Here is a 27,803-nt window from a genome sequence, read left to right as displayed (position 1 = left end):
GGGCATGTCCTTGGCAAAGCTAACAGCTTAGTATCCCTGGGCTGCTTTATGTTTGATGAGTAGAGTTAGACTCAGTGAACTGGGCAAGGTGGTGAAGCTGAAGTTGGGAGTGGGAGGAGGGGCTGGAGCTGGGGGGCTGTATGGACCCCATACTGAGGAGGTATTTGGTGAATGCCAGTTGGCCAGTGAGGTAAAATGGCTTTGGGCCCTTCTTCAGCTGATGCTGAAGTGGATGAAGATTGAGACTTGGGTTGGATGGGCCGTTCTTTTTCTGGGTGTAATTCTGAACCTGCCTGTTCTTCTCTTGTAGGTGAAGAGATGTCATTTGTGAAGAGTGGATGGTTGCTGCGACAGAGTGAGTACAGGACCCGGGTCTGTGTTTAGTGTTGCCCTAGGAAGCGTCTTTATTTCTGTTTGCTGAAACAGGTCGCGTTTAAACACAAATAGTAAAGCCTTTTTAATGCTGTTGCCCTGAATTTCCTCTTGGAAATTTTTAGAGCTCTGTGAACTGTTTTTCTGCTTACATGGAGCTCCTCCTTTTTTGCTGAGTTGACAGGAACCAGGAAACGATGGCAATCTGTGCTGATTTCTCTTTTCCTTGCTAGCATGCCTTGTTATTAATGGTTGACCTGAGACTGCCTGAATCTAACCAAGCCCAGCTTATGTATCGACATGGAGGTATTGGTCTCTTTGGGTGTGAGAAATACGTGTCTTATCTGGGAATTGAGCAATGAATGACTCTGGTTCTGAAATACTGGAGTCTTTGTAATTAATATGGATGAAGACTTGACTTGAGGGAATGAGTTTATCTAAAACCAATAATTTGTATCTGCAAAAGGACTCCCTTGAAGAGACTCAATTATTTCTTTATGGGGTTGAGGTCTACTCTCCTAGTCCTGGGTTTGTGGGCCTACCTTTCACATACTGTCTACTTATCTCTGAGGCTGCCACTTCAAGTGGGATTCAGTGTGCATTAAAGCAGGAAGAACCAGCCCTGTTTATTAAAGAAAGAGCAAGCAGATTATTCTGCTGTTCTTCTAGAAAGAGCAGAGTTAAGGGAAAGGTTACTACTATATCATTTATGACTAGTAAAAAACTGAGCTGTAGCACATGCTGTTTATTGTTAAGAGATAAGAATTTATATTTGAAGGATACCTTCAGAACTTAGCTAAAGTTGAGTCTAGCAGTGAAGAATTGACTATATACCTTAGATGGTTTATAAAAACTATTGTTTTTGAAGCTTGTTTGTGTTCTTGTTGTAAGGATTTTATGTATATATTCTTATTTAATCCTCACAACAGTTCTATAAGAAAGGTGGTATTATGCACAATTGAAGAAATTGAGATTTGCTGAGATTAGGTAATTTGTCTAAGTGTAAATTATGGGTGGCAAACCTACATTCAAACCCAGGAGTGTCTCATTTCAACATTGACACTATTTTTACCCAGAAATGGGCCTTCAGCCAGTCTGTGACTAGTTTTACATTCCCACACCTGGAGCTGACCATGTGTTCTCTCAAGGTCTGTGACAGTTCTGTAGTCTTAGAGTAGACAGAGCTGTTGTAGTGTTGGCTTTACAAAGAAAGTCTCAGTATGTTGGAGTCTAGCCCCAATCTTGGTGTAAATTTCCTTGTCTTGGGTTTTGTGGTCCTAATCTCCCCATGGTCAGGGGACATGGGCTTTGTTCAGACCCTGATGCCATGCCCTCCTTTGCTGGTCCTTCAGATGTCCTCTGGATTTCTCTTTAGGCTATACCTTGTTTGAGGGTTAGCTTTCCTTTCTCCACCGCTACTCAGTGTAAGTGTTCTGTTGACATAGTGGACAGTGACCCTTTTGACAATTTTGTGCTCCCCATCAGTGCTTGGCATGGTGATGTACATAAAACAGATGTCCTTTAAATAAACTGCACAGACTTTTCCAACATCCTGATCTGTGGCTGTTTCAGAAGTGTGTATTCAGAAGACTCATTCCATCACCCCATCCCCGGATGTGGGGGTTGATTTTTCTTCCTTGCTAAAAGCAGAAGTATCAATCAATCCCAGTGGAATAGAATGAGGTGAGATGTATTACATTTACTGGGTTGCAGAGTGGCAGAGATACACATATGGTTACATGTAGGCAAAGCAGTCCCCAGGACTCCTTTTCCTGCCATTGCCACATAGACTGTTGGGACCCTCTAGAGGACAGCCTTAGTTGGCTATCTGTAGCCAGGGCTTTGATGGCAGGGGAGACACTTGGGCAGAACTCCCTGACACAGTGGTTCCACCTCTGTGTGTGTGTGGTTCTATTTGGTAGTTTCTGCATAGCTCAGGCGCTGCCAGTGACATGGGTACTAGGTGTCACTTATTGGTCAGTTTGGGCAAGTGCTGTGGATGCCCCTCCCAGTGAGGAGGGTGCCTGATACTGCTAGGAAGGCTGGATGTCGTGTATTTGGTTGACACCAGTAGCAGGTGTGGGAACATAAAGGGAGGTACGTGGGATGGAATTTGTGCATGTTGGCCAAGAAGAGGGTGGGATGTACAGGAGCAAAGGTGCAGCGGGCAGCGTGTGGATGTGTGACTGGAGCCAACACTGGCCTTTTAGTGCACTAAACGGGTTTCCCCTTCTGGTTGACAAGGAAATTATAGCTTTATAAAGTGAAATGCTTGGTCCAAGATTACAAATGAAAGGATGAATTCTCTCAAACTGACAGAAACACGTGAAGTGATAGGATATGCATGGTGTGGGAGTTGGGCCCTGGACCTGGGTTCAGTGTTCAGTGTCCTGCTGTGTACTATCTGAGTCTGTGTCTTCAGACCCCTGCCCCTCCTCCCCCCAATGCTGTGGGGCCTCCTGTGAGGGGTGATGTTAGAAAAAAGTATATGTAGAAGCTCTTAAGGACAAAGAAAAAAAACATTTTACCAAAAGAGGAAGGTATTCTTTTTATTTGCGTATAGAGACTTTATAGTCTAACATTTTCTGATCAATCTAGCAAATTTAGATACTACTGGGAAGATTTAGAAAGTTTAAAAGTTTAAAAAGTTTAAAGTTGAATTTAGTTTTATATGGGGATTTAAGTGTTAGACATGTTTCAGTAGCTCAAAAGCAAGGTTTTTTTAAGCCTAAACTTTTCTTTTTTAAAAAGGGGGCCTTTTGGGGCTTTTAAGTTGGTTGGCAGCCTTCTCGGTGTCTACAGTGTACACTGCATGCAGCCCTGTTACAGCACAGTGGCCCAGGCCATTGTGGCCTGCTTTCACTTCCTTTTTAAAAAAAATTTTGTTTTTTAAATTTAAATTAAAAAAAACCATTTATTATTATACAGTGTAAACATTTTTTGTGGCCCTTTACCAATTTCACTTCCATTTTGATGGACTGCTTTGGGCAGTTCTACACAGGTGTGCTTAGGGGGCCAGAGGAAAGCTTCCTTTGGTTCTGCCAAGAATTACAGGACAAAGTCCTTGCTCTTTTGGCTCAAAGCCAACCTTTCCCATTTTTTTTCAGGTACTATTTTGAAGCGCTGGAAGAAGAATTGGTTTGACCTGTGGTCAGATGGTCACCTGATCTATTATGATGACCAAACTCGGCAGAGTGTGGAGGATAAGGTCCACATGCCAGTGGACTGCATCAACATCCGCACTGGGCACGAATGTCGGGGTGAGCTGGCCTGCCCTGGCTAACTGTTGTAATTTGCACTTCCTCGTTTTTTGTGAGAGCTGGATCCTCTTCCTTACCTATTCTGCTTTCACTAACAGACTGAAAAAGGGCCACATCTGGGAGGGCTTCCAGGGCCCAATCTGGGAGGTGCTTGTATCATGAACCATATGGTTGGGGCAAATCAGTTTTCTCATCTGAGTTAGACTCACCAGCCCAGGTCACTTCTTCTCTTGTGGAGAAGGAACAAGAGTGTTGGGAACCTCAAGAAGGACTGGGCTACCCTAGACCGTATTGATTTTGTAACTCAGAAATTGGCATCTGTTTGATGGCAACTCCCAGTCAGTTTCTTAAAATCTGTGATGTTTTGGTTTCCTGGAGTTATATTTACGTTATTTTATTTTATTTATTTATTTTTAGCTAAACTAATTTTAATCAAAATCTTAAAAACACTTGAAATTTTAATCCTAAGCATAAGGTTTGTACACACATCTCCATTCTGGGGAAGAACTCCTACCAAAAATTAGCATCATTTTCAAAGCTGCAGTATTCTTAGTTGTTACTTTAACATATTCTTTTCAGCTGATCATATAATTTAGAAAATGTGTAAGTGGCAGAGCTTTACAAGGTTATTTCTTAGATAGCGTTGAGTAATCTTGGTGACTTTTGCACTTGCCATTCCCTCTGCCTGGAATATTCCTCCCCCATATCCTCATATAGCTGGCTCCTTGTCATTCATATTTGAATGTTACTTCCTCAAGGAGTCTTCCTTGACTTCTCTCCCTATCATTAAACCTGCTCATCTTTCTATTACGTTACCCTGGTTTTATTTATTTTTATTTTTGTTATTTAAAAATTTTTTTATTTTTTAATTTATCAATATACAATGTAGTTGATTTTCGTGTCCCTTTCCCAATTCCTGCTTTTCCCCCCTCCCTCTTCCCCTCCCCCCATCAACATCATATCTGTTCATTTATCTTAACAAGTTCAAGGAATTATTGTGATTGTTGTGTCTTTTTTTTTTTCCCCGCTCTCTCTCCCCATTTATTTGTTTGTATATTTACTTATTTATTTTTATTAGCTCCCACAAATAATTGAGAACAAGTGGTATTTCCCTTTCTGTGCCTGGCTTATTTCACTTAGTATAATTTTCTCTAAGTCCATGTTGTTGTGAATGGTAGTATTTCATTCTTTTTTACATCAGAGTACTATTCCATTGTGTAGATATACCACATTTTCTTCACCTGATGATGGGCATTTAGGTTGGTTCCAACTTTTGTCTGTTGTAAATAGAGCTGCAATAAACATAGAAGTACAGGTATCCCTTCAACGTGATCATTTCCATCCCTTTAGGTATATACTCAGCAGTGGGATAGCTGGGTCATATGGTAGATCTGTCTGTAGTTGTTTGAGGAACCTCTATACCATTTTCCTTAAAGGTTGCACCATTTTGCAGTCCCACTAACAGTGTAGGAGGGTTCCTTTTTCTAAGCATTCTCACCAGCATTTGTCATTCTCAGTCTTTTGGATATTAGCCATCCTAACTGGAGTGAGATGGTATCTCAGAGTGGTTTTGATTTGCATTTCCCAAATGCTGAGTGATGTTGAGAATTTTTTCATGTGTCTGTTGGCCATTTATATATCTTTCTTTGAGAAATGCCTATTCATCTCCTTTGCCCATTTTTAATTGGGTTACTTGTTTTTTTGCTGTAAAGTTGTTAGAGTTCCTTATATATTCTGGATATTAATCCTTTGTCAGATGTATGTTTTGAAAATATTTTCTCCCACTCTGTTCGTTGTCTTTATTTTAAGGGAATAGATTTTGTGGAAGTCATCTTGGCAGCTGGTCATGTCAGCCTAGTTGTTTCTTTTCTGCCTTCTTGATTAGGCCAAGAGTTCTTTCTTAGATGTAGCACTTGATTTATCATCTATTCCTTTGCTTATCTGAGCTGTTAGGTCTTAGAATGTGTAAGAAGAAATCCTTAAAAAGAAACTATAAAAATATTCCTTTATTCTGCTTTTTTTCATAGATATTCAGCCTCCAGATGGGAAGTCAAAAGACTGTATGCTGCAGATTGTGTGCCGAGATGGGAAAACTATCAGTCTTTGTGCAGAAAGTACAGATGATTGTTTGTAAGTTTTGGTTTCTTATGCATTTAATTTAAAAAGTATTTTCTGTTTTAATTTCCAATTATCAGGAAGGAGAAAGAATGGGAGTGGCGTTTTCCTTCAGGCAGCAGAATGAGAAACTCAGCGGATGTGTGAGAAATGTAACAGGGGCTTTTCCTGATTCTAGTTTCTGCCTGTCTCCAGGACGGTCCCGGGCAGGATCTCATTATGCTGAAAATGGCAGAAAGTAGCAGCAGTCACTTTGTGCTCTTTTTCATTATTACATTCATACTGGGTAGTGGGCATAGTTGAATGGTTTCTTAAATTTTGTTCTTTTTATGTAAATGTCTTTTAAAAGCACCCACATATGTATTATGCAGCTTTCCCCTTTCTCCCTCCTGCCTGCCATCTCTGAAGAAGAGTTGGGGAACTGTAAGAGGACAACCCAACTTTATTAGTCCTTAGCCTGATGGATTGATGTTGGATCAGAGTCTTGAGAACACCGACTGAATGAAATCTGGGGAGAAGAATGGGTTTTTCTGTCCACTTTGTACCGATTCAGTGGGATAACTCTGGATGATGAGAGAATTCACCAACAGAGATTACTGAAATAGTCATACATTCGTGACGTTTTCACAAAATCCTGCAGACCATTTTGTCAGTGTCTGCTCCTGCATTCACATCCATGCTCACCCTCAATATAAATATTTATTCTATACCAAACTCTAGGGTTTATTTTAAATCCCAGATGTAGCTTGTTTTTTACACTCTTGATTTATATCAGTGAATCTTAAATGCCAAATTCTGGAAGAGATGTATCTTTCCTAAAGAATGATGGAGAAATGACCACATGTCAAGCTAGTTTGCTACTTTTATAAACTGGAACTCTATTGCTACTATTTAATAATTTAAGCTAAAATATATTGAGCTCTTTGCTCTAGGCACTGAGCTAACTGCTTTACAGCTCACTGTGTCTTACAAGGTAGGTACTGTTGTTCCTATTGTTATAAGAAATTGATACATAGAAAGGTTAAGTAACTTCTGTATCAGTTTTTTAATGATCCTTTAATAAACTACTACAAGCTTAGTGGCTTCAAAATTACAAATTTACTGTTACATTTCTGGAAGTCAGAAGTTCAACACAAGTTTCACTGGTCATAGAGTAACTGCAAGGCCATGTTCCTTCTGGAGGCTCTATGAGAGAATCTGTTTTCTTGCCTTATCTAGCTTCTAGAGGCCTATTGCATTCCTTGACTCATGGCCCCTTCCTCCATCCTCAAAGCCAGCAACAGTGGACTGAATCTTCTCATGCTGCCATCTCTTTGGTTCTGTGCAGCCAGGAAAGGTTAATATGCTTTTAAAATGACTTGTGATTAGTTTGGGCCCACCTGAATATTCCAGGATAATCTCCTCACTTCAAGGTCCTTAACCTTAATTTCAGTTGCAGAATCTCTTTTTCCATGTAAAACAACATATTCATAAGTTCCAGGGATTGGGTCATGGACATCTTTGGGGGGCATTGTTCTGCCTACCACACTTGCTGAGCTTTTAGAGCTTGTGGACTGGAATCAGAATTTGAACCTTTGGGGCCGGCCCGTGGCTCACTCGGGAGAGTGTGGTGCTGAGAACACCAAGGCCCCGGGTTCGGATCCCATATACGGATGGCCGGTTCGCTCACTGGCTGAGCGTGGTGCTCACAACACCAAGTCAAGGGTTAAGATCCCCTTACCGGTCATCTTTTAAAAAAAAAAAAAAAAAAAAAAAAAAAAAAAAGAATTTGAACCTTTGTCTCCAGAGCCCCTTGTCCTTAACTACTTTGCTCTGGGCTTTGTCATGTGAGTGAAACGTTCCTTTAAGAAACAGTGGAAAAAATACCTGAAACTGGAATCTCAGAGTGTTTTAACCAAATACTCTAAGGTTTTCTTGCAGAGGAGGGAGAGAGGTTAACATATGCTGAAGGACTGGCCTTGTTTGGCCTGGAAGAGTGGGTGGGTCAGTTCTTACCCTAGATGGGAAAATAGAGCTTTATATAAATGTCTGATTTTAAGGGCACAAATTAGGAAGTACAGAAATGGAGGATAGTGCTTTTTAAACTGGAAAAGTAAAACAGAACAGAAAATATTCCTCATGAAAAGAAGAAGCAGCAACAGGAAAAGATAAAGCACAACAGGAAAAGACCTGGCAGCAATTAGACCAATGATATTTGTGATCTCAAGAAATATGAGTTGGTTAAATTCCCTTTAAGAGATTGGGCAGAAAACATGAAGTCCAGCTATATATTCTGTTAACAGGAAACACATGTGGAATAAAATGACACTGAAAGGTAAAAAAGGAAAGAGTAGGGGACTATTAGTGTCCTAGGGCTGCCTTAACAAAGTACCACAAACTGGGTGACTAAAACAACAGAGATGTATCCCTCACAGTGCTGGAGGCTAAAAGTCTGAAATCACGTGTCAGCTGGGCCGTGGTCCTTCTGAGACTCTAGGTAGAATCCTCCCTTGCCTCTTCCTAACATCTGGTGGCTGCTGGTGATCCTTTGTGTGCCTTGGCTTGTAGCTACATCACTCCAGTCTCTGTCTCTGTTGTCACATGGCATTCTTCCATTGTGTCTGTGTCCAAATATCCTTTTGCTTATAAAGGACACCAATCATATTGGATTAAGGATCCACCTTAATTCAGTATAACCTTATCTTAATTTGATTCCCTCTGCAAAGATCTGTATCCAAATAAGGTCACATTTATAGGTACTAGATATTGGGATTTTAACATATCTTTTTGGGGGACACAACTTAACCCATAATAGAGATCTCTAAGTAAAGATGGTGAAACGAATCAGATCATCTTCCCAAACTACCTACTGAAATGAAGGGAAAAACATTTCAACAGCAACAGCCAAATAAAGAAATTCAACTTCAAGCAAAAACTATAAATAGCCAAAGAAAGAAATAGATGATTCTGTTGAGATGTATCACTGATCTTAACCCCACCTTAAATCCTAGAAGCAGTAACAAGATGAGTTAGAAATATGCAAGTGTGCAGCTTCAGGATGGCTAGAAAATAACTTTACATTTATATAAATATTTATATAAATCTTGCCCCATAACCAAGGTTCAAAATATCAAATAACCAAGAAAAAAGATGGAACTCAGAGAAATGCATGCCAAGAAAAAAACTGTGTGTCTTTAAAATTTTTCTACAGTCCATGTGGTTTTAGGTCCTAACATGACTTTAGTCCTGCTCACTCTAACAATGGAGTGGGGTGGAGCTACCAGTTGATACCAGATTAGGTAGGAAGGGTGTCAAGGAGAAATAACTCATTCCATATCAGAGCAAATAGAAGTTTTAGATAACATTTCCCATGTTAAACAGGAACAGGGTGTAAAGAGATGGCTTGGCAACTATGCAAAATATACTGTAAAGGTAAAGTAAGGAAAATGCAAGCTTCAGAAAAACCTCCTAGTCTGGAGGAAAATAAAACCCAAAGACTAGAAACGGAGTTTCCAAGAACGCTTTCCTGGCCACCTCACTTACAACTGTAAGTTGCCTTTCCGCATTCACTTAATGTGCACACGCACCATGTACCAACTGTTCATTTGTCTTGTTCCTCATCTCCTTTCATTAGAACTTAAGCTGCGTGAGGGCAGGAGTTCATGTCTCTTTGGTGCCCTTTTGTGTCTCTATAGCCTAGAAGGCCTGTTACTGTCACGGGTTTACTATTCACGTTATCTATTGTAAATGGCCTTCCCTGGATTTGACCCCCAACTGAAAAATGAGTCACTGGCATGAAGGGAAAACTGGGGATATTCACAGTGAAAGCAGGGGAAAAAGATGAAAGGATTTAGAGAAAAGATCAGAGCTATGTTAAAAAGAGTAAAAGAGTTCAGAAAGATAATTGATGTCTGGAAAGTACAGAACCCAAAAAGAGATATCTAGAAATTAAATGCAAGGGAAATTCTCTGAAATATTAGAACTGAATTTGCAGACCAAAGGCCATACTAGACTGTCCCACATGAAACAGTAAAAAGGCCATATAAGATACATCCAATGTGATACCCTTTAGCAAAATGAATGACAGTGGTGAACTGCATATAAAATCTGTTGGGGACTTTTGCAACTTAACTGCATTTGTTAGAAAACCAGAACATTTGAAAATAAATGAGCTAATCTTTCAACTCAGAGAGATAGTAAAATGAGAGTAAAACAAAGTAAATTGATAAAGGTGAGAGTAGAGGGATGGAGTCAGTAAGAAAAGTGAGAAGATGAGGGAGGGAATGCATGAGAGACTACTTTTTGCCTGTCAGTTTAGAAAATTTGTGAGATTTAATATGCAGATAACTAGTTTTTGTGTATAGTAGGAAGTTGGAAGGTGTAGAGATTGTTACAGTTTTTTTTGCAGGGCTGTTTGGCCGTACCACTGAAATGAATGACATTTATATCCTTTGACCTAGTAGCAGTTTTGCTCTTTGGAGTTTGTCCTATAGAAACGTTTACGTAAGAGTGCAAGGGTACTAAGGATAATAATAGCAGCATTCTTTTTAATGGCAAAAAAATGCTGACAATGTAAATCTACCCTTATCATGGAACATTATATAGCCATTTAAAAAAGCAGATCTGCGTTTATAACATGAACTGACAAAGCAAGTGCAGTACATTTCACATTTATTAGAAGTAAAGCAAAAACTAATATAGATTATGTTTTAAACATTGTATATCTACTATAGTTGTATTTTTAAAAAAATATGTATTCCTAGTGATGTCTCGATTGAGTTCAGCCAGGGGGTCTTGAGGCAAGGCCCAAAGACCTGTTCTTTAAACAAGCCTTTTTGGGAATTTTGGTGCTAAACCAGGTTTGAGAATCACTAAAATGTTGGATTGCCTCAAGTAAAGTACCTTTTTCTTTTTCTTCTTCTTCTTCCAGAGCCTGGAAATTTACACTCCAGGATTCCAGGACAAACACAGTAAGTTGCTAATGGCAATCACCTGTAATGTTCTCATGTGGTCTTGTGTAACAAATTGGAGAATAGGAGGTTGGGAAAAGGAAATGAGGAAAGTGTGGATTTCTTGGTCATCCTTTCATGAATTGGCAAAGCTGGGCAGGGTACCTTTCGCTGACAGTGAGCCAGCTGGGTTTTGCAAAATGTTTTGGCAGGAGGAACCCTCCTCACACAGGCATGCTTGTTCTAGTGTTTTCTGGAAAGCTTTACAATGCTTTGATTTCTGCTGTGGTTTCCAGTGAAAGCTCAAAAAGAACCACAGTGTCTTTTTTATGCATAGGATCTCAGCCTTGTCAAACAAACATTTTTGGCACTGGTGCTGTTTCTGACTTTGGGAGGTCACTGACAGTAAACCCTATTTGTAGAGCCTAGTAACACCTCCTTCTCTGTCAGGACATCAATGTGTTACTTATGAAGCCCATACTTCATATACTTCAGATGGGAGTTTATTTTTTCTTTTATTTCTGTACGAAGAAAAGAAAAAAAAGTAGATCACACTTACAGAAGAACTTGTATATATGGGAAAAGAAAATAAAAAGACTTAATATCCAAATGTCAATGTTTTGTACTCTTGTTAGCCCAAGACTGTTCTTCCTCTTAAGCTCACTCTACAGCTCCAGTTACCTTTTCTTCCATGAAAATCCTCTTTTTGGGGTAAAATAGTATTAATGATCCAAATAGGGGCAGGATCACAAGATGAATCTTTGTATGGATTTTTTTTTAAAGAGCTAACATGTTTTTCTCTTTTTACTGGGGAGTAATTTAATGAAGTTTTTTAAAAATGTACAAAACAGACTGTAGAACATCTCTGATTGCTACATTTCAGATTGTAGGGTTTTTATTTGTGAGCAAGAGGATTGTTGAGAGTTGTATAACATCTTTTAAAAGGCTTTGGGTGACAGTGGAACCTCTGTGGGCCTTCCTGAGCTGGGAGAGTCCTACTCCTTCTGGGGACTGAGCAAAGACCAGCTTGTTCCTGGATACAGAGGTCACCAGAGCGGGGCTGGGAGCTCCCATTGGACCAGCGAGAGTTTTTCCTACTTCTTAGAGAGCTGTAATTTTTGTCCTTTAACCTTTTATTTGCTACATAAAAGGCACCTATGCACAGCGTCATTGAGCACATAGGTGTATGGTAACTCCCTTGCTTTCATCCTCTCTCCTGTGTCTTGCAGGCTTACGTGGGCTCAGCAGTTGTGTCTGATGAGACAGCCGTGGTTTCCTCGCCCCCTCCCTACACAGCTTATGCTGCACCGACCCCTGAGGTAGGGAGCGAACCTGAGTGGAAGAGCATCTGCATGGGGGAGGCTGGGGGTTTCTCCAGTGCTGTGTTGTGTGTGTGTTTTTTAACCTTGAGCCAGTATCAGAGAAATGAGAAATGTACTCTAAACCTTATCTTCTTTAAGGAGTTTATTCCTTATCACCTTTTGCTTTCATGAAACAAAACAACTACTTTATATTTTTATTCATGTTCAGCACATTTTATTTTTACTACATAGTCTTAAAAGTGAATCATGCTTTTGTTTTGTTCTGATTGGGTAATTTCTACTCTTTATATTCATTCAGTTTTTATATTCATGTTCACTGATTGTTTTCTTTGTCATCTCCATTTTGTTGTTGAGCCCATTCATTGAGTTATTTATATTAGATATTGCATTTTTTTAGTTCTAAAATTTTCATATGGTTATTTATATCTTGATATATAATTTATTTATTTATTTATTTATTTTGGTGGCTGGCTGATATAGGGATCCTATGCTGGACTGTGGTGTTATCAGCACCGCGCTCTAACCAACTGAGCCAACAGGCCAGCCCCCAGAATTTGAATACGTATCTTTATACATTCATCCCTTGATATCCATGGAGGATCAGTTCTAGGACCTGCCTCAGATGCCAAAATCCACAGATACTCAAGTCCCTGATATAAAATATTGTAGTATTTGCCTATAACCTATGTACATCCTCTAGTATACTTTAAATCATCTCTAGATTACTTATAATACCTAATGCAGTGTAAATGCTATGTAAGTAGTTGTTATTTATACTGTATTGTTTAGGGAATAACAACAAGAAACAAATCTGTACACATTCAGTATAGAAGCACTTTTAAAAATAAAATATTTTTGATCCAAGTTCGATCAAATCCACAGATGCAGAACTCATGGATATGGAGGTCGGGCTGTGTAATCTTTACTGAGATTTCCTGTTTTTGTGAAGACTTTGTTTTTCATTTATTTCAAATGTGTTTATAATTGCTTGTTGAAATATTTTTATGATAGCTGCTTTAAATCCTTTCCAGATAATTCTGACATCTTTGTTATCTTGGTGTTGCTGTCTTTTGTCATTCAGTTTGAGATCTTCCTGGTTCTTGGTATAACGAATGGATTTTGATCAAACTCTGGGCATTTTAAGTAGTATAGGACTTTAAATCTTTTTAAAATCCTGTGTTTTAGCAGACTTCCTCCTGGGGGTGCTGATTCATTACTGCCCAGTGTAGGTGTAAGTCCAGGCTCTTCCACAGGACTTTAGTTGACACCCAGGGAGCTGGGTTCCTTGTCACTGTGGGGAGGGTTGGGAATTTAGGTTCTCACTGGTCTTTGTTGAGACCACTCTGTCTGAGAAGGGGAGGGGCTTCTCCTTACTGCTCCCTGCACAGCCTCTGCTGGTACCATGGTTACCACTGAGTGGTCCTGAAAGTATTCATTCTCCACCAGGCCTCTGTTGATCCCATCCCAGTGGGAGGGTAGGGGCAACGTATTTCTGCTGGGCAGGGAAGGGGTTGTGGCTTCCCATGCGGTTTCCATTGACACTGTGGGGTGGGTTGGGGTGTCCTGTTTTCATCCAGTAGGGATGGAATTCCCAGCTGCCTACTCAGCCTTCTCTGACAGTACTCTGAGGGGAACATGGGATGCTTTGTTTCAGCCTGCTGAGCATGGAAGTTCAGGCTCTCCATACTTGGCCTTTGCTGGTGGGAGTAGGGGTGGGGCAGCAGGGTTTTCTGTGGTGTTTTCCTAGAATAGAGAGGTTATTGTGTAAAATGTTCTCTCTTGCTAGGTTGCCCCTTTAATTCTTAGGTTCTTTGGGTAGAGAAAGCAGGTTTTCCTTGGGATGTTTTTTGTCTGCATTTACAATTGGCATTTCTAGGTTGTCAGCTTCTCCATTATCCAATCTGGGATGTGAGGCAAAAAAGAAAACCCAGGGGATTCACCAAGTGTCCTCCCTCAGGTCCTGGGGTTCCTAGTCAGTCTGCTGCCTTCTCTCCACCATTCAGAGTTTCCTTGTGTTTGTTTTATATATAATGTATAGGGATTTTAGTTGTACAGTGCTTAGTGTGAGGGATAGGGGAAAGAATGTCTACTTCCTCTTGCAGAAGCAGAAGTCCTGTCTCCTGCTTTTGTAAGATAAAAAGTTTAGATTTACACATGTTTGCCTGACCACAGCTCCCTGTTCTTCCCTGTGTCAGAACACTTGTCACCTAACAGCAGTACAGTAGTCTCCCCTTATCTGCAGGGGATACATTCCAAGACCCCCAGTAGATGCCTGAAACTACAGATAGTACTGAACCCTATATACACTGTTTTTTCCTATACATGCAATCCTATGATAAAGTTTAATTTTAAAATAGGTGCAGTAAGAGATTAACAACAGTAACTAGTAATAAAATAGAACAGTTATAACAATATACTGTAATAAAAATATGGGAGTGTGGTCTCTCTCTCAAATTATCTTGTTGTACTGTACTTATTTATTTTCGGACCGCAATTGATGGCAGGTATCTGAAACCATAACTGAGACTGCAGAAGGTGAAATCAGGTAAGGGGGACTACTGTAACTGTAATTGTCTGTAAATGAGTCTGTTCCCCTCTCACCAGTGAGCTCATAAGAAGGCTGGCCTATTATCTCAGTGTTTCTCAGCACATGGTACTCATTAGCTTGGTCAGTGCAGGTGGGTCCACTGCCTGTTCCTGGGAATGACCTTTCATAGGTGTGTGTGGCCAGAAGACCACTAGTCACCTGCTCAGGTACCAGACCTCAGGTACTCTGTCCTCCATATTCTTCCTGGAATTGCCAAAATTGGGCTGGGGAGGGTTCTGCTTCTAGAGTGACTTTACCTGGAGAACACTGATTTTGGATGAATTTCATTATCATTTGACCCATCCTGATCATTTTACAGGTGAACAAAAACAAGGCCCAGAGTAGTTAGGTAGGTGACTTATGAAGGTCAAGTTAATGGTGCAGCTGAGTTGAAATCCAGTTCTCTTTCAAATCCAGTTCTCTTTTTTTGTTGTAGTTTTCCACCTTCTTCATTCTTCAGCCTGAAACTAGACTCCCAATTGTAGGATTAATAATCTTAAAAGGCAGAACCACACTATCTCATAGTTTTTTTTGTTTTTTAAAAATTGACTCTTAAATTTTATTGACTGCCATCTGGAGACCCAATTTTAATGGATTATTAAGGATTTCAAAATTGTGTTTCTAATGAGCCTATTTCTTTTCAGCAGGCATATGGCTATGGTCCATACAGTGGTGCATACCCGCCAGGAACTCAAGTTGTATATGCTGCGAATGGGCAGGCGTATGCTGTGCCCTACCAGTACCCATATGCAGGTAACTTATGCCAGCCTCCCATTTCTTATTTCTCCTCATTTAGTAGGTAAGACCAAGGAGGCTTGTAAGATTTTTTATTTCTTAGTTTAAAGTTAAGTGAGCTATGTTTTCTGTTTATGGAGCACAAATCACTTAGCTACTATGCCTTTTTTATTTTTTAAATAAGCCTTTTGTATTTTCACACTGCTCTACAGTGCTAGAATAGGCTTGATTTTTAGAACTTCACTCTTATGTACAAATTAGTTACCAACAAAAGAATTTGTACTTATTGGGATTCACTTATATTAAGAAGCAATCAAAGTAAGAAACCCATTTTAAGGGATGAGAAGTAACCTTTCACCTGTGTTTTCCTACCAGTAACATCCTTGGAAAGTTGTCACTGCTGAGGTAATGTTCTATTGTGGAGTGAAATTGAAGCCTGGAAGGGGTTTGTATTTATTCTGGGATATGGATGTGCTCTTTCCATTCTTGGCCTCACATGGACAAATTGTAGGTGAAGGTAACTGGGCCTGTGTCGGTAGCATCAAGCCTAGGTAAGGGGGTCTGCAGGGTGGAGATTTGGGAAAATGCTGGCTACTGTGTGGAGCTGCATAAGGCTGCATGGGGCTGGAGTCAACGTGAGGTGAGGAGGGCAGAGCCTGCAGCTGATGGCCTGCAGAGCAAGGCCACCATGAAGTCTGCAGGGGCAGGTCTCAGTGAGCATGTCACATTGGTGTGCCAGGAGAATGTGCTGGGGATTAGACTGGAACTAGAGCCCAGAGCTTAGGATATGAGGAAAATGGGGATCTGTAGGAAACGGACTTGTCCACGGGCTGTGAGCAAAGTAGCTCATTGTCTTAGCACAAAAGCAGTGGGAGGAGGAACTCTTCCCAGGAAGGGTGGGTGGGCACTGATAGTAGTATCCGGAGAAGCCAAGGAAGCCCAAGGCCACACTCTTAGATGGGGTCCTTGTAGTTACTGATGGTTACTTTGTCTTCTGATGCATTTAGCACCTAATATGAGAGCTGCTTTCTTGAATAGAAATATAGAAAGCTCATTATACTCCTCTATTCCTGGAATCGGATGTGAATTCACCCAACTAGCATGGACTTTGGAGGATCTTGCCCTGCTTGATATTTTTCACATCAAGTTGAAAACCAATAAAGTAATAATAATTTGTTGTGAAAGATTAAATATTTGTCCATCATCCTGTGATGCTGGCACAATTAGTTTTAATTACTTTCCCCATATAATATAAATATTTCACTTTTGTAATTGTACGTTGCCTTTTGTATTTATTCTGATTTTTAAATTTCAAAATAATGTATTGACCAGAGTGCTACTTAATATTCACAAATGTTTTTGGTGATTGCATATATTGGCTTAGTTAGTTAAACCTTACAGTATTGGCTGTTTTCTTTTCCTGTTTTTTTCTTTTCTTTGAATATTTTTAATCATTTTCTTTTTTATTCTTATTGAACGTGTCTTAGAATACATTTCTGTATATTAAATTAACATGTGAAAAAGCATAGACATTTAAAAGTTTTCGAACATACAAAAATAGAGGTGATAGTATAATGAGTTCTTATGTGTCCATCACCAGTTTCCATAATTACTGCATCATGGCTAATCATCTTGCATCTCTACCTCCACCTTCTCTCCCTAACTCTGGATTATTTTGAGAGAAATCCCTGACTTTATATCGTTTTATCTGTTAATATTACAGTAAGACTTGGTACCATTTTACCAAGTTGATTCCCAGAACAGTTTGCCAATTTATAATACCACTAGCAGTTAATGATATACTGGTTTCTCTGTAGTCCCATAAAGATTGCCAGTTGTTAATGCTTGAAAAGTTTGATTACTTCAGTAGGTCTACAGTGCAATCATCAAGTTGCTTTAGTTTACGTTTTTAGGATGACTGGCAATTTATAATTGTACTAAGTATATTTCCGCTTGTGTTAATTATTTTCCTTTGCCTTTTTGTCTGTGGGCATGATGGTGGTGATGGGTTTTTAAGTCCTAGCCTTGTCACGTGAGAGCCAGCCTCTTATTCAGTCCCCCATCCACAGAATGGGGCAATCACAGCTGTTTCTTACTATAAAAGAGCAGAAGTATTGCAGAAATGGTTGTAAAGGAAATTTTTAGGAATTAGATTCCATCTTTGCCCTAGACTCTCATAAGAAAAGAAATCACACTCTTGTGGGCAATGCCTCTGAATACTTTCTTCACAAGGGGCCGAGTCAGTAGGCATTGTGACCAGCCAGGAGACACACAGACTGTGGGAGGGCTAAATGGGTTTGTGGTCGTTTCACCACAGTGTTATGCTGACAACCAGCTGGGTGTTCATCAGCCTTTCTAGGACACCATAGTGCTTTGCCAGCTCCATGCTGTCCTGCCTTCCAGGGTCTCACTACCTATAGCTCTCACTGCTTATAGCTAGTCCTTAGGGACCCTCCTAGTCACACACAGCTGGTTAAAGGCCTTGTGTTTAGTGTGATTGGGATCAGTGGTCAGTCAACCAAATGAGAAAGTAGAGTACTGTATACATATGATAAGTGTCGTGCTTTAATTTATCCACATAAGTGGACATCTGTACAGCTGCCTTTTGATGTAGGTTGAGGTCTTTGTTTTGAGTTGGCTTTTTGGTGGAGTATTCTATTTCTGTCTTGTAGAGACTGTGCTCATCACTGCACTGCAGCTTCCTGGGCTAGTCCAAGAGCAGATGTCTTCTAGATTTTGTGATTATAGACCTCCGTTCCCCTTTCATAGTTTTCTTGGTTTCCTCATTTGGTAATAATTAATAAAAGTGACCTGCCTTTAGTAGTCTTTCCTAAAGTGTCTAACATAGTTGTTGTAGAAATAGTATCTACCTTTTTCTCATTCACATTTGACCATTTAAGTAATACTCAGTTAAATTAAGTAATTATAGTACCTAATAATACTTGGAAACGTCTTCAGCTGACTTGGTATGGACTTAGCTCACTGGTAGGAGCAGAGATAAGCAGGAGCTGTGAGAGAGTGGCCTCTTGGTCCTGCAGTTGAGGAGATCCCTCAGCATGACTTGTGAGGGATTTTTCAGTGGATCTTTTCATTAGGTCAGCCTACAAGTTCTACTGTATCACATTTTGTTAGTTGGGGTTGCATTTCTGAACATTTTTAAATTTCAAGGCTGTGAAAGTGAATGCCACAATTCACCAATTTTGAAATTTAAATGTTACATAAAAAAATCATTTGCTTCCAATGCTGTTCCCTGTGCTTCATCAGCCCTTAGATTTATAGTGGTCTCATTTCCTACTCTGTGGTTTTGATTTTTCTGTCTCCTGTCCTCCTCTGTTGTCATTAGTGGTTATGAGTGCGGACTGTAGTCAGAGTGCGTAGGTTTGCATGCCCTAACTGCCCTTGCTCATCTGTAAAATGGGGATAATACTACTCGACTCATAGGGTTGTTGTGGGGATTAAGTGAGTCAGTGCATATAAATGCTTGTGATGCTGTAAGTGCTTAGACTGGAAGCATGTGGAAATGTTGGTCTTCATTATCACTGCTGGATTCACTTCTGTTCTCCATCTCCATGTACATGTTACTAATAGAGTAGTTTCTTGTTCTCCTAGTTGAACTGTTAAAGGAATAGGGGATCAAGGAGGAAAGTTTAACCCTATTAATATGTGAGCAGTTTGAAAGTCAGTTAGCTACTAGGCAATATAGCCGAAGAGAACAAACAGTACATAAACAATAGAGAGAGACAGAGTGAGAAAGAAAGAAACAGTCAAAGTAATATGCTGAACTTTTAGAAAGAGAGAAAAGAGCCATGGTTACTAGAGGTGGAAAAGGGGAAGGGTGGGGGAGAGGGAGAGGGCTATTGAAGAACTGGTTAATGGACACAGAATGATTACATATTGTAATGCTGAATAAGCTAACTATCCTAATCTAACCATCACACGTTGTGCACAATTATTGAAGATCAACGTTGTACCCCACATGTATGTATAAATGTATGTATAAATTATCTTAAAAAAAAAATTTTAAAGTTTGCTTTTTTAGAAGTTTTCACCTCTACCATGAATATTTATTATTTTCCCCATAAAGACAAGCTATTAAAAATGAAGAACAAGTAATATCAGCAGATTTAAGGTTTAATTTAAAAATTGGTTTGCATGAGTACTAAGAAGCTAATTCACTTTTAAATGGGCTTTTTTCTTTTTGGGCTTTCAGTGAGAGTTCTTGGCTCTCCCATTGTCTGTAAGCTGTGTGTCTCCTGTGCTCCCCCCATTTATCTGTCATCCCCATAAGCGTGGTGTGGAGGGCTGAAGTGGACCTTAGAGGATGGAATCTGCAGCTTTATCAGGGTTTCACTCTTTGCAGCATTGGGGACTTAGGCCCTTGGCAAGCTGAGGATCTTGATTTTTTTCTTGGTGGGCTTTTAGGGATGGAGGTGTCCTCCTCGGCAGGCCACGTGGAGGAGGGGCTGGGGTGCACTCACTGCAGCCACTCCTCTGCCACCTGTTCAGAGGAAGGCGGGATGCCAGTGTGACGGGAAAGGAGACATGATATTCCCAGTTGGTGGGCTGTCTTTCTGAGTGCATGTTGGACTTCACAAACTGCTCCTCAGAGGTCTGTTTTTTCCCTTTTTTTTTCAGGACTTTATGGACAGCAGCCTACCAACCAAGTCATCATTCGTGAGCGGTATCGAGACAATGACAGTGATCTGGCGCTGGGCATGCTGGCTGGAGCGGCCACAGGCATGGCCTTAGGGTCTCTGTTCTGGGTCTTCTAGAGTCCTCGAGATCTTGATGTGCATAGCTTCTGGCAACCCTGTGTGCAATAATATGATTTGCAGGGCATTTCTGTTTGTGACAAATGTTTTTAATAATAGTTTTCGTAGTTCGTTTGAAAGTAGTGATGTCATAATTGTAACTAATCCACATAAGTACTGTAGAGAAAGGTCTGAGCTGTGCTGTTTAGCTGAAACATGGACTCTGGGGGGCACTGGCATATTCCAAGAGCTTCCTGTGGAACTCTTGGAATACCTTATTTGGACATACCTGTTTGAAAGGCATTTTCTTTTTAGAGTTGGGGTACTGCTTAAGGGATAATTTATTTTCGTATTATGCCAATACTCTAGTGATGTATGAATGAGTGAGCGATTGTGGCAGGAATAACTGCAGCTTCCTTTTGGTTTAGCTTCAAACTTTGAAACCTCAGACCAGAACTGGCTGCGTGTTACCTTAGGAGTTGTGAGCTGGTAAGCTACCAGGTAGCTTCCCCGAGTCAGTGGTGTGGGAGCCCCACGATCCACCCTCTGGGGCTCTGCAGGCACCCAGCAAGGCTGACTGCTCAGGATGACAGGGGACACCCCACCCTCACCCGCTTTTAAAAAGGATGCTTCAGGAATCTGCCTAACCCTAGAGCTTCTTATTCTTGTATTATTCTTGTTTGTTTGCTTTTGGCAGTGATACTTGGAAAAGATCCCGAATTAGGAATTGATTTGAGCCTCAGAGTTTTAGGACATTATCCTTTAAAATATGAAGAAGGCAGAACAATAACAAAAAAGTGTGTGGAGTTAGATTTCCTTTACTTAGAGATGCTGCATCACTAGTGTCTGCTTTGGGTATTTTTATTGCCACCTAATCCTATTAAAGCCTATTTTCTACTTGTTGAGGAAGTAATATTAAAGAATGGGGAGGAAAATGGAAGGAGAACCATAGATAGAATGTTTCTATTTCAGGCTTTCTGGGGATTGCACTGTGCAGAGGATGCTCTTTTCTGTCCCTCTGAAGGCCTGCCCTGTGCAGGAGTGGGGCATCGTGGCTGTCCACTGAGCCCTGGGATGGAAGGATCATGGCTGGGAGAGACTCAGGTTATAGGTGGGAAATATGGCCTAGGTACATGAGGGACCTGCTCAAGGTACCACTCAACCTGGACAGGACTCCAGCCTTGTTTTTCTTCCTGATCCACGTGTGGTAGAGAAGACTAAAACATTTAATTTTGAGTTCCCAAATGTGGGAAAAACCACAGTCCTATCTTTCTGTCAAATACTCATATTTCCAATATTTATGAAATACGTATTTCAAATATTCATATTTCTGTTCATTTATGTTTTAAAGCTTCTAGTTATTCTGGGTTTTCTGTCTTGCATGCTTTAAACAGTATACTTTTACAAAGGCAATTTAGCATAGTGAAGGTCCCTGCTCCACACTCCATATGGTCCTTTTTTCCCTAAATACACTCCGGTAGCACAGATCCTGTTTTTATTTTGCCTGGCCAGTTCCGTAGTTGCTCTCTTGTTTTACTGCTCAGCCAGCCCATCCCTGAAGCAGACTTAAATAGATCTACCTATGAAACCAGACGCCAAATGAACTTAGTGTTGGCCATAGGTCTGTCTTTCTAGCCAGTCCTAGGGGACTTGCTGAATGTGTGTTTGCAGCTGAAAGGAGGTGTACTTCTCTGTCCTCTCTTTGGATAGATGTAGTATGTGACAACACTGGCGTTAAAGGTTTAAAATGTTGCTTGTAAGATTTTACATCCTGTGTAATAAGTATGGCTTTGTTCAGACAGTAATCTATTAAAGTTGTATGCTTTACTTACAAAATGTTAATAACAGTTTTTAATGGTTCAATGGGGTGTTAATTTTGAACTTGGAATTAGTGGGTAGGAATTATGGGAACCATAGAGTACTGAGTTACGCCATTGAAATACTCTTTAAGTTCCCCTAGCTGCTTCTGTCTGAAGGGGGAGAGGTGTGGACTGAAACTTGGGCACCTATGTGTGTGTGTGTCTCCCTCCCCAGTCCCTGTCCTCAGTGGGGCCAGCGTCAGTAGGCAGGCATAGTTGAGCCTGGAAATTCACTCACACTAGTGACTTGATCCTGGTATGAAATGCATACTGCAGATAAACATGGGCTTAGGTATCTCATTTCCTTGGCACCAGCTCCCATAGACGCCAACCTTTTGACAGCCTCAGTTTCTCACTGATGTCCTTCACTTACAGTGCTGTACTTTGGTAATCCCAAGTCAATAAGTATGTGTATTGGAAGGAACTTCTTGTTCAGGTTTGAGTAAGCACTTTACTTCCATTTATATTTTTAAATGATGATCTGTACCTAGAAGAAGTTGGCTGTTGACATTGTACACATGCTGATCTAATTGCTCTTTTAGTTCTGTTCTTTACATTCCTTGAGTTAACTTTCAGGATCTTGGATTTTAAAGAGAAGAGGGAGACCTGTGGTTAAAGTCTCAGATCATCATTCATGAAAAAGACTAGAACTTGTCTATTTGAGTCTGTCCAGGATCCAAGGTAGCCATCTGGATCATAAGAAGTTCCTACAGTTGAGATATCGTGACCCACATGTATTTTCCACATCAATTTTTGATCCTGTGTAATCTTTCTTTTTCCTTCTCTAGTTGATGTAGACACAAGGCATGGAATGCAGTTCCATTTTTCTCCTAGAGTTGATCTTTTTCGTGATTGCTTACCTGTCTTTAGTATTCTTTTGCATCTGCAGAACCTGTTTTTCCCTGTATATGCAAATTGTATGTTTATAAGTGCAGATGTTAATGCATTAAATGATCATTAACCTCAAAGCATGTTTCATTATGACTTCTGTTATATTCTAAAAATTATTTTGTAGTAACACATGGTCACCTTTTTTTGCTGTCGTGGACAATAAGAATGCCATTTATTAAGGGCCTACTAAGTGCTAGTACCTAGCAGACCTCCTGAAAGGGTCTTGGGCATCTTTGGGGGTTCCTGAATCATACCTTGAAAACTGATGAGGTATGTTTTCCTACACCTTATTTTTTCCACTTAACATATCTGAATATTTCCATATCAGCATGTAAAGAACTTCTTCATTCCTTTTATTTGTCTTGTAATTTATCCAGTACCCATTTTACTTTTGCTATTGCTAACAATGCAGAATGAAGGATATACAAAAGTTAATCCTCCAGTGTGGGAGCTCTCGAAGGTGGTGGGGGACTAGTGGATGAGTAGAGGTTCCCTGGTGCTAGCTCGAAAGCTCTGGAAAGGTGTTAGTCTGCACCTCCAGGATTACAGCAAGACCTAGAAGTGGGAGTCAAATATTGCCGTATACAGAAGAGAATAACTGCTGTAATAAGCCACCCCAGATGATAGGAGCTGAATGCCAGAAAGCTTTATCTCTTGTTCAAATCGCAGTCCATTGTGGGTTCATTAGGGAGGGGAAACTTCTGCCCCAGGTGGTCAATCAGGGACCGAAACATCTATCTAGTTTCCTTGGAGTCCTTTGTGGGAGGACTGTAAGAAAGGAGGACTGCATCCTGCTGGAAGAAAAAGAGCTGGTGAAGACACACTAATCCTCAGCTTGGAAGTGATGCTCCCCTTCTAGTGGTGAGAGTGAGTCTCAGGGCCCTGGCTCTGCACAGGGCCTGGAGGTTTAGTCTGAGCTCAGGAGGAAGCGGCTCTGGCTTCAGCTGCTGGTATACACAATGGACCTTGGTACGTGACATGCTACGGTTGTCAGTTCTCCTCAACTCTCAGTGGAAGGCAGGTTTATATTAACCTTCATTTGCATGGGATTGACTGATTAATGAAGTCGGTGGTTGCAAGTTACATGTAAATTGTTCACACAACACAAATATCATTTGGTTATCAATATTTTTGTTGTTAAATCATTTCTCTCCCTACTTACCAATTGGTTTGGACCTAGAGGAAGGTATTCACCCTTTCCAACAAGGAATATAGTCATTTCATCCATTTGTTCTGTAATAAATTAAATTCATTTATTCAATCAATAATTTACTGAGTGTTATTGCCTTATTGCTCCTGATTGTTCCCCCTCCCCCCTTCCCTGTGAGAGGGTTATAAATTCTCACCTGTTGCTGAGTGACTGACAGTGTGCCTCACCCACTGGAGGAGCAGATGCCCCCACCTCACTGTCAGTGTGTCTGTGGAATTTGGGGTGTGCACGTGCCACGTTTGAGCAGGTGCTTTAGGAAATGTAGGAGTTTGCAGCTTTCTCGTCCTTCTGTTGCCCCCCCACCCCCAACCATGAAAACTGTCCCTCAGCCATGCTACCAGATGAGACGCATGAAGCAGAGCCTTTGTGCTGCCCCTCAGGTGTCCATGTAATGGGCACCAGAAGGGAGCATTGTTTGTTGATCAGCAAAAGTGACCAAGATGAGCTGCTTCCAGGTACCTGGGCCTAGTGCCAGGTGATGGGCACAGCAGGGAGTAAGGCTGAACTCACAGGGGAGTTGCAGGAGCACTGCCCGGGTCCAGATCCCACACTGCCACTTATGGGGGAACTAGCGTAGGTGCTTACCCACTCTGAGATATTTTCATCTTCATAAATGTTGGGGGAGAGGGTGATGCCAGTCCTACAGGAGTGATAGAGAATTAAATAACATCTGCATGCATGAAGGCTAGAGCAGAGGTCCTGGCACCCCACAGTGCTCAGCAAATCTCGGTCCTTCCGTTGTTCCCCTTTCCTAAATTTCTGTTCTGCTGTTTGTAAAAATGAGTGACAGTTAGGGTCTCTCCATGGCCCTCAAACAAAGATGAGACTGTTTCCTATTTCTCATGGCAGGGAAGGTCCTGCCACTCCTGAGCTGTGTAGATGGAAAGGGCTTTGCCCCTTCCCCTCCAGGGAATGTGGAAATTGAGTGTTGACTTCCCTGTATTCCCACGATCCTTTTTTGGCCTTTGCAGAAGCCCCAACTTTTACTCCTTACTAAGAATTTTCTCCCTTCATACCCCTAAACCAGTGGACATGGGGGCAGGCCCCAGTGGCAGTGAGGTCTAGAGGAGACCTGCAGACTCCGAGCCTGGTGCCTGGCTTCAGTGGCCGCTGGGCACTCACCAGGTGCGTGGCTTTGAGGATAGCATGAGTTCTGTGCTTTTCCCCCTCCTCTTTACAACAGGCATAATAGTAGCACCGTGATGGATTGTGATGTGGATTAGTCTAGTCAGTACAGATGTGAAGCATGTGGAACAGTACCTGATACCTTTGTGAATGCTGGGTAAATGTTTATTACAACTGCCTTCAGAGGGCCCATCCTTGTGGGATGGAGGAGGTGATCGGCATGGCTGTGCCAGCCCTGAAGCACCAGGACAGGCCTGAGCTCACATCTGGCTTGGTTTAGCTCTGGGACCTGTGGGATCCTAGCCCTGAAGGGAGGAGGACAATGTGGGCTGGGGCAGAGGCCACCCTGCCACCTTGCTCTTACGGTACATCGTGCTTTGGTGGGGACATGGTTTGGCCACATTGCCAAGGGCTTGAGAACATTGAGTTCCAAACTCCAGTGCCCAGGAGCTGGTCAGAAATGTATATTTCTGGGATTTAAGCCCAGAAAGTCCTGGAGGGGCCTGGGGTGGGCTGGAGTCTGTGTTTTCAGCAGCCCCCAGATGATTGTATGCAGCCTTGACGTCCCTGGTCCTGGCCTCCCCAAGCCCTGTCCTGTCTGCAGAATTCTACTTTCCCCTCTCCTCCCCTGGAAAATCTCCCTTCTGCTCTCCTGGCTGATGTCCTCTGAGCTGCAGGGCAGGGCCCCTCCTCCAGGAGGCTTCCAGCTCAGCATAATGCCGAGAGGAGCGACACTGGACAGTATGCCCGCAGCCTGTCAACCACAGCCTCCCTCCTCTCCTGTTGTACTTCCAGGCTCAGGGACAGTCACAACCAGTGGGAAGCCAGTGGGTGGGAGGCAGGCACCTGACACCAGCTTTGCAGGGATCTTGGGGCATTTTCTCTGGTGACTGGGAATCAGGTCAGACGTACCTCCCCTGGGCTCCAGAAGAGCTGGCAGCTCAGACAAGCCCTGGGCTGCTGTGTCATCAGGATGACACTTCTCAAAAGGGTCTTCCCAGTGGGTAGTGAGCTCAGGGTGCTCCTGTGCAGCCCCCTGGCAGGCCCTGCCTGGTTCTTTCACTTACCTGTCAGAGGCCAGGTGAGCACCAGGTGTTTCCTGTGCTGTGGGAGTCTGAGCCTTGGGTACCCGTGGGGAGGTATGTTGGGCAGGGTGTCCATGGAGGCCACTCAGTCCCAGTTCTCAGGAGCAGTCATGCCTGCCCGAGTGGGGTCAAAGGCAGCAGGGACCACTGGTGAGGACTTTGAGGCTGTATTGAATGCAAATCTCTATCACTTCTCTGGCTGTTGGAAGGTGGTCAGTTTGGCCTCTCCAGCCTCAGTTACCACTGTGAGGCAGGTATACTAATGACTGCATCAGCTCACTTGTAGACACCCAGTAGGAGCATGGGTATCTTTCTCTCTGTCCCTTCCATCCCTTTTCTAGACCTGTGGTTCTGAGTGTGGACCAACAGCGTGGCAGCCACTGGGAACCTATTGGAAATGCAGATTCTAACCCTGCCTAGACCTGAATCAGGGTGATTCCATTGCAAATTCAAGTTTGAGAACCACTGGTCTTGAATGGACTCCCTCCTTCCCGTCCTCTCCCTTGTGTCCTCTCTCTCCCTCTCCTCCCTCTCTCTCTCTGTCTCTTTCTCTCTCTCTTCCTCCTCTCTTCCCCCCTCCTTGTCCCTCTTTCGTTCCCTCCCTCTGCCTCCCCACACTCACTCCTACTCCCTGCCACTTCCTTCATGCAGCTGCTGGTTCTGAGAACTGCCACTGGGTGTCAGAGCAGCCCCAGGAAAGTCCCATTGTTACATCCCCTCCCAGGCCCACCTGGCCTCTCCCATGTTTCCCGTGGCTGCCTGTTGGAGTTTTGGGACTTAGCACAGAGAAGAAAGTGCTTGGCTCAGCCTGTGGGTCTGATTTCAGAGTTGCAGACTTGCAGTGTCCCTGTACCTGCGCTCCTGCTCTGCAGTCACTGGTGTGGGCTGTGTACTTGCTCCTTGTCTGTGAAAGTCAGCCTGTTTACTGCCCTAGTTTCAGGACCAGAAGAGGCACCAGATGGACAGGTCCTGAGAGGAGAAGGGGCTTACTGAAGGTCACCCCTGGGCCTCTGTCAGGAAGGGTGTGTGTCCCTGTCCTTTTCTGACTGCCCAGGGTGAGTCATCTGGACACCAAGGTGGGGCATCTGGCATCACCCCACATGGTAAGGACCAGGGCAGCCCCATAATACCTAGTAGGATGCCGTGAGGTGTTGGGGGACACGCCCAATTCCTCCCCAACTTCTGCCAAGTTTTATCTCTCTAATTCTGCTCCATGAGGCTTCTCCAACCTCCCCACTCTGGGCCCACCTGTGGTCCCTGGCCAGGGCCTCCAGGAACCTCCACCCATGTCCAGTCTTCACAATTGGTCTCTCTTCCCTGGCTCATCCTGCCATGCTGGTGTCAAGGTGGACCCTGGTCTGTGTGTGGGAGGCTCCATCCAGCCTTTCCCCTGCACCTCCCCACTGCCCACCACATGGTCTGATTGGGCTACGAGCCTCATCCTCAACGTGACCTACCCAGGCTTTGCCCACAGTCCCTGCTCAGCCCTAGCCACTCAAGCCCTGCCCTAAGTTTATGGGCAGCACCCACCCTCCCATGCACTGAACACATGACCTGGCCTGC

The 27,803-nt window shown here is 42.3% G+C and overlaps 1 protein-coding gene across 3 annotated transcripts in view; it reads left to right on the top strand.

Moving 5' to 3' along the window:
• PLEKHB2 (pleckstrin homology domain containing B2) overlaps positions 1-22,898 on the top strand; it is a 42,412-nt gene extending 19,514 nt beyond the window's left edge. The window contains exons 2-8 of one of the 3 annotated variants that reach the window (XM_063099525.1): positions 311-355; positions 3,480-3,632; positions 5,660-5,762; positions 10,657-10,696; positions 11,905-11,994; positions 15,232-15,337; positions 19,955-22,898. In XM_063099525.1, the coding sequence (XP_062955595.1) occupies positions 319-355; positions 3,480-3,632; positions 5,660-5,762; positions 10,657-10,696; positions 11,905-11,994; positions 15,232-15,337; positions 19,955-20,091 (666 nt within the window). In that variant the 5' untranslated portion in view covers positions 311-318 and the 3' untranslated portion in view covers positions 20,092-22,898. Of the gene's footprint in view, positions 1-310; positions 356-3,479; positions 3,633-5,659; positions 5,763-10,656; positions 10,697-11,904; positions 11,995-15,228; positions 15,338-19,954 lie in introns of those variants that run through there. The other 2 variants (XM_063099516.1, XM_063099534.1) reach the window with 2 other exon arrangements.
• The last annotated feature ends 4,905 nt before the right edge of the window (positions 22,899-27,803 follow it).

Source organism: Cynocephalus volans, chromosome 1, assembly GCF_027409185.1.
Source record: "Cynocephalus volans isolate mCynVol1 chromosome 1, mCynVol1.pri, whole genome shotgun sequence".
Taxonomy (NCBI): domain Eukaryota; kingdom Metazoa; phylum Chordata; class Mammalia; order Dermoptera; family Cynocephalidae; genus Cynocephalus; species Cynocephalus volans.
Note: the sequence above shows the minus strand (reverse complement) of the source record. Positions and strands in the feature narration are given on the sequence as shown.